This window comes from Glycine soja, chromosome 9 (assembly GCF_004193775.1).
Source record: "Glycine soja cultivar W05 chromosome 9, ASM419377v2, whole genome shotgun sequence".
NCBI lineage: Eukaryota > Viridiplantae > Streptophyta > Magnoliopsida > Fabales > Fabaceae > Glycine > Glycine soja.
The window spans coordinates 6544480-6551459 of record NC_041010.1 but is presented as its reverse complement, the minus strand read 5'-3'; the positions used below and the strand labels follow the sequence as shown (position 1 = coordinate 6551459).

Sequence of the window (6980 nt, the reverse complement as noted above, 5' to 3'; positions counted from 1 at the left end):
ATAAAACTCATAAGCTTGAACTTTAAGGTTTCGGATTAAATTATGGTATCAAATTCACTTATATGATTGTTCATGTTAATTGGTATAAATCTTCCTAGTGTTTAACCTCCTTGATTGTACAATAGGTGTCCTAATCAATTATTATTAGGATACGCTAAATAATTGATTATATGGTTCATTTAATCAATTATATTGTTTTTTAGGCTATTGTCGTAATTTCTTATGTTTTTCAAAGTCATGTGAGCGTTTACGTTTCTTGTAATGACAAGATTTATACATTATAAGAATAAGAATTATAAATAATTACATTATACAAGAACTAAAAGTAAAAATAGTACTATTTTACCAGATATTTTTATTTTAAAATATATATACTGCTCTGCGTTAAGAGATGAATTTGTGTAAAACTTGAATCTAATTTTACTTTAAACACTTTTAAAGATTTATTTTCCTCTTTTGTGATTCTTGATAATTGATATTACTGATAAATAGGTTTGAATGTATACTAATAATTTTAACTTTAAATATTAAAATCAATAAGATAAATTTTAAGATTAATTACTGATTACTCTAAAAATCGATACAATGTCAAAGTTCATTTATATTAAAATAAATCAAAATATAACACCACTTAAATTAGAAGAAAACGAGGATTAACATTTGAGAATGGTAATGGTTTTCCAATATTAACCCAACAGCAAATATTTTATGAAATGGATGAGACCACAACTCCACAAGTGTGCAGCTTAAATTTGCACTTGCAATATAATTAACATTTTCTGCAAGAATAGTCCACCTATTTGTGGACTGTAATATAATTTACCGCATGTAACATGCAAACACTGCTTCCAGAGGACATAAATACAACAGGTGCATGCAAAAGTTACAGGTGACTTTACAAAAGAAAAATGTGCCTACAGCAAAATACACAGAATTCATCATGTTCTCTCAGTATCTGGTACTTAGCAATTATTAAAGGATCAGTCTAATTTCACTGATGCTATAACAATACCAAACAATGCCCTAGCACAGGTTCCTGAGTGACAAGGAGCTCAGAATCACATGGCTTGATGAAATTAACACCAAAAGATAACAAGAATATCTAATATGTGGACTTCAATTTGGTAAAATGACATTGGGGTTTCTTATATGTGGATTTAGTGCAGCCAACTCCTTCCATTTTCCTCGAGCACCATCAATACGAGATGATATGCTCCACAAGCTGTCACCAGGTTGCCCCTTTGTGGTAACTGGAGCATTAGATTTAGACGCAGCCTTTGACTTCATCAGTGAAAGCTTATTATTGCTCTTCCCCATTCCATTGGCGAGCAACCAGCGAGAACCAGACTGTTGCTGGCTTGAAGTGCCCCAAAGCTTCTTTTTCTGAGGCTCAGGCTTCAGACCTGCCACATGGACTTCAGTGATTCTGAACTGAGGAATGCCCCCTTCCTCTTCAGAACTTTTCTCCTCTTTCTCGGTGTCCTTCGTCTTCAATTTTGCTACTATTTTGCTCTCGTCATCCTCATAATAATTTTTCCTTATCTCAGACACACTGTAGAAAATTCTTTGCTTTGGAAGTATGAACTCTCTCTCAACTTGTATAAGAGCAAGCATTGGTGTTCCAACCGGCTCATAGTTTCTCATAGGATCACGGAGTTGCACCATTAATGCTACTGTGAAATTGTTTCCTAGCAAACCACATCTGCTTTTGCCTCGTCTCTTCTCTCCCTTTGAACTCCCACGAATGAAGTCAAAAGAGTTGGCATGATGGGCTGCAAGAAGTTTGGAAGTGTGCTCACTGATATTATCTATATCATCAATCTCACCTGAATCCAGCTTCATCCATTCATCAAGAGTTAATGATAAGCTCATTATCCCATCAACACCATCACCACCGTCTTTTACATCCATCAGCTGCAAACCAGCAGCTCCATCCAGGCCAAGGGACCCACTAATATCAACCCCCTTGCCCTGGAGAGCTGAAATATCTCCAATGGACTGAGCAATAATGTTTGATGGTGCTTCCTCTTCCGACATCCCAGATTGGATTCTCAAACCCTCCATTGAAAGTGCTTCAATTTTATCCATAGCCAATGGAGCAAGGTCTTCTACTGAAACAAACTCCGAGCCTGTTTGGTTGGCCACTGTCCTTGAACTAAACTTGCCAGACTTTTGTTTAGATGGCATTCCTTTCAAGTCCCTTTGCACACCAGCACTGTCTGGCACTGTTATTGGATCATGCTGCAAATGGCATTGCCTACATAAAGCAAAGCAAAATTCAATCAGTATAAGATTTAGAAATGACTACTAAAAACTCACTCCAAGAGCATTGATGCAAACAGGATAGACTAACCTCTCTGCACCCTCTAAGGAAGGCATAGCTTCCCATGCTATCTGTTGCATTGTCTTCCCTGTGATATCTTCCAGCGGCATTAACTCCTTTGCCTGCATTGAGAGCTTTTCAATACCCACTGATGCCAAACACTGCAAAACCTCCATTATCCCAGAACCCATTTCTGCGGGTACCACAACAGGGTTGGATACCTGCATGATTAAGCTCCCACAACTTTTAGAATTCTTGAAAATTGAGGGACTCATAGTGCGTAGAAAACCCCCATCTTTTGTCTGAAGAAAAGGGCCCAACCCATCATCAAGAGGAGGCAATGTGGGAGGCTCTTCAGGTGGTAAATGAATTGGACTTCCAAAACCAGCAAAATCTTTCGGTGGAGAATGATGAAAAGCATTCTCATTCAAACCCCATTGACGCATCAAGGCTTCTGTTTCCAAGTCTTCTAGCATTTGAGCCCTCTGTTTGCTCCTAACATCCTGAGATTCAACTGGAGGCTCCTCCGGCAGATCTTGCAAGAAGGATGATGACTTGACACCTTCAGAAAAGTTCCACTGCTCAGAAGAAGCAGAAGCATCATAGCCACCAGCTGCTTCACTATCATAGTTCATGTCAAAATCAAACAAAGAAGAGAAGCCCCCATTCAGAGCTTCCTTCTCAAATTGTCTTAAAAGTAGCTCTCTTGGAGACTCGGGCTCGCTTTCAGAACTCAAGCCCATTGGACTGTGGTCTAAGCCTAACATGCTTAAAAATTCAGTGGCAACAGATGCTGTAACATCATCCAAGCTATGTGACTTTGTCATTTTATGTTCCGATTTCGCTTCTGTAGTTTTAGGAGATTCTAGTGCCACTCTCTCCAAATTCGAGACACTATTTAAAGCAGATTCTAGTTCTTGCATGAGCAGCTCATTAGTGTCCAAGCCATTTGCCTCATCCAAAAAATCATGTTCAACACTATCTTCAGAAGATACTTGTGTGCCTGATATACCAAGGGTACACGAAGTATCAACTGTAGAAGCATCCTCAGGAGCCTTTATGCTAGCAAATTCCTCTACCACTCCTTGATCCTTAGAACTATCATTTGCCTCATCCAGAAAATCATGTTTAACACTATCTTCAGAAGATATTTGTATACCTGATATACCAAGGGTACAGACAGTATCAACCGTAGAAGCATCGTCGGGAGCCTTTATGATGGATTCCTCTAGTTTAACAGGTTCGTTTGATGAAAGTTCTATGCCCTTATCGACAACAAAAAATTCATTATCATGACACTGTTCAGGGTTTTTGTTTCCAAAATCTGGTAAAGAATAGCCATCTGGTTTAACTGTCTCCAGCTTTTCTTGAAATACATAGAGTTCAGGTTTGTCACATGTACTTTCATCCTTAGTCGCATGCTCTTCAAGCCTTTCTTTTCCAAGATCAGAAGCATAGGCATCTGGCTTGATTGGCCCAAGATTTTCTGTGAATGAATCAAGTTCTGTCTTATCATCCTGAGGGCTACATAACTTTTCTTCATCCAATTTCTTATATAAGACGTTTATTGAGCTAGCTAGTGCTGACTTAGTTAATGGCAACACCTCATGAAGATCCTTTACCTCGTCAGAAGCTTGAGGTGAGTATTGCAAACTTGTGGCACGTCTCATCGTGCTGCTTCCATCAAACTGTCTGGGTTTAACATCAAACTTCGTCGGAGTCAGAGAAAAACTATTCTGCCTGGAGGACAATGCTTTCGGAAGGCTGTCTCTGGTAGCACTAGCATTATCACCAACCACAGTATACCCAAAACTGACATTCATCGTAGCGCCCTTGGCCAATCCCATTAATCGAAAACTAGTAGTCCACTTCCCCGAGCTCTTCTCCTCCTCAAGCTCCTCCAGAGTGAGAGGAAGCAACCTCGTCAGATCCACCCGGTGCTTCCCCAAATCCATCTCCGGCACACTGAGAAGCGAAGCATAGAGCAAAAAATGCTTCGCTTCATACTTTGCAGAATGGTGAGGTCCGCTCCTGCTTCCATACACCGAACAAGTGTAGGTCAACTTCTCCTCAAATTCAGCCACACACTGAACCACCTTGGCCGGCTGGGTCACGAGAACCCCGTCCCGCCTCTTCCAGTAAACAGCAAGGCCGGCATCATCAAAACTCGGCGGCAACCCCTCAATCAAATGAACTTGCAGATAAAAACTACAATTGAACCTCTTATTTCGAATGTGCGAAAGGGCCCTTAATGGCCTCCAATTCCATATGGACTTCTTATCCTTCTGAGCATTCTCACCATTATGATCATTACTGGCTTTAGACTTGGATCTTGGATCAGGCAACTGAGGTTTCCCTGTGAATTTAGATCTAGAATTTGCACTAGGTATTGAACTCCTTGAAGAGTTTCTATCCAAGTACAAAGCTTTGTTCATGGTTTCAACATCCTTCAACAACTTCTTCTGGTTACTAGAACCCCCACCACCCTTCTTCCCAGCCTCCATTCTCGACAACATCATCTTTTACCCCCAAAAAAAGAAAAAGTGAATTCAAATGAAATAGAACACTACCCAGATTCTTTTATTGAAAAAAAAAAAATCAAACACATGAAATTAACAAACTATATAGCAAAATTTCATAATAATAAATAAAATGGTCAATAGATTGAGTACCAGGTAGTGTTGGAAATGAAATTTAGGTCAGCGAATCTAATCCATGGACACCCACCTTCTCATATTCAAAACCGAAACTCTGTAACCCAAAAAAATCCATTTTTTCGGTCAAAAGTCAAAGTGAGAGAAACTAAGAGAGAAGAAGAAGAAGGGAGCTAAAACGAAAGCTTACGAAGAGTTTCGAATTTTTTTAGCAGAGAACCTGTTATCTTCTTCTCCAATCTCTTTTTCTTGTATCTTTCTGTCTCTTTAGAATTGCCGCTATCTCTTTCAAAACCAAAGAATTGAACAAATAGTGAAAATAATTTTCCAATTGACTAAATAACTATATATAGTATGAAATAAATAAATAAAAAATATTGAACAAATAGTGAAAATAATTTTCCAATTGACTAAATAACTATATATAGTATGAAATAAATAAATAAAAAATATAATTGGGTGTGCAATTTATTTCATGCGCGTATCTATCCCCAATTATTATTTTCTTAGTAATTATTTCTAGTTATGCACCTCACGCACCGGCCATATAAGCTTTAACTTGTGCCCTTTCGTATTTCTATTGGTAATTGCATAATTGTTGGGATTTTCTTTTTCTGCCTTTTTTATATGGTTATTTTTAATTCAAATTTGGAGTATGTAAGATTTGATGTGATTTTTTACTTTTAAAAAAAATAATTATTACAAATTGAGAATATCTAAGGAAAAACTCCTTATGTGTTTAGATGAGAGAATTTAAAATTTTAAAAAAATTAAAATTTTAAGAATTTCAAATACTTCAATTGAAATTTTTATTTTTAAAATTGAATTTGGATAAAAAGAAATTGTGAGGGTGAAAGAAAATGAATACAAAGAAAAGAGAATATATGTTTGGTGTGTTTCCAAAGAGAAGAATCATGATGCGGCATAAGAAGTCGTAGGAAAACCAGGACACAGCGGCGTACACCTCAACACCCAACCACAACATTCAATCAACAACGTAAGGCATGACCTAGACCCTCCGCGCCGGCGAGCACATCTGTCGCGTGATGGATAGCAACGGCTGCTCCCCTAGCTAGCGGGTGCAATTCTCTGTGCCCCTTACGCCCCCATCCAATCAATGTTTCACAAGCTTAGACGTTATTTCTTGAAGAAGATGATCATTGACGTGAGATAAGGGTAGTAAGTTAGAGGATAAGATTTTGAGAACTTTCAGGTAGAAGAGAGGATGAATGTTATAAAGGAAATATACGAACGTTTTAGAAGATTCTTCTATCAAGAATAGAATTTTAATTTCTCACCTTTTAAAAGGAAATTAAAATTTCACATTTTTAATTGCTTAAAATTCTGTTTTAAAAATCCAAAAATTTGAATTCTTGATAAAAAAAATATCCAAACAATGAATTTTAGATTACAGAAATCTAAATTCTCTCATAAATCATTTTCCTCCGTTAAAATTTTTTATCCAAACGCACAGAGGTTCAAATTAAAGGTATGTTTGACACTAAGAGGAGAGAATGAATGAAAATACAAGGAATAAAAAGAGATGGAAGGGAGTTTTAAAAAAATGTAAAATAAAGTGATTTGGTAAAAATGAAAAAGAATATAAAAGGGATGAAATATTTAAATTAAAGTAATTTAATCGGTAAAAAAACTAAATAATGAAGAATTTATTATATTAGTAGTTTAAATAAGAATTTTTTTTAATAACATTTTTTCTTGAAATAAATGTTATAGCAATAAAGACAATCTAATGCTTAATATATTTTTTTACAGCAATGTTTAATTTGTTTGATCATCTATAACTATTAACTACTACGTACATTCTTTTATGGTGTCACGAGATTCAGTTTTGAACTAAAAAAAATAAAATCAGGTAATGTTTAAATAATAATAATAATAATAATAATAGACAAAATGTCAACTTTTAAGTTTTAACCACGTAAAAATGAAGTAATTTTATAAATTACGAAGAAAAATCTTTAATACAACCAAAAGTAAATAGT

General features: G+C 36.3%; 1 protein-coding gene across 2 annotated transcripts; it reads right to left on the bottom strand.

Moving 5' to 3' along the window:
• Nucleotides 1–740: 740 nt before the first annotated feature.
• On the bottom strand, nucleotides 741–5291 carry LOC114367666 (protein PLASTID MOVEMENT IMPAIRED 1-RELATED 1-like). Of its 2 annotated transcripts, none has more exons than XM_028324854.1 (4): nucleotides 5168–5291; nucleotides 4996–5074; nucleotides 2354–4842; nucleotides 741–2257 (listed from the first exon to the last, which is right to left on the bottom strand). In XM_028324854.1, the coding sequence occupies exons 3-4, from the start codon at nucleotides 4840–4842 to the stop codon at nucleotides 1117–1119; spliced, it is 3630 nt and encodes a 1209-aa protein (XP_028180655.1). In that variant the 5' UTR covers nucleotides 4996–5074; nucleotides 5168–5291; the 3' UTR covers nucleotides 741–1116. The 2 variants fall into 2 exon arrangements, with proteins under 2 accessions (XP_028180655.1, XP_028180656.1); XM_028324855.1 differs by having other exon boundaries at nucleotides 5198–5257.
• Nucleotides 5292–6980: the final 1689 nt, after the last annotated feature.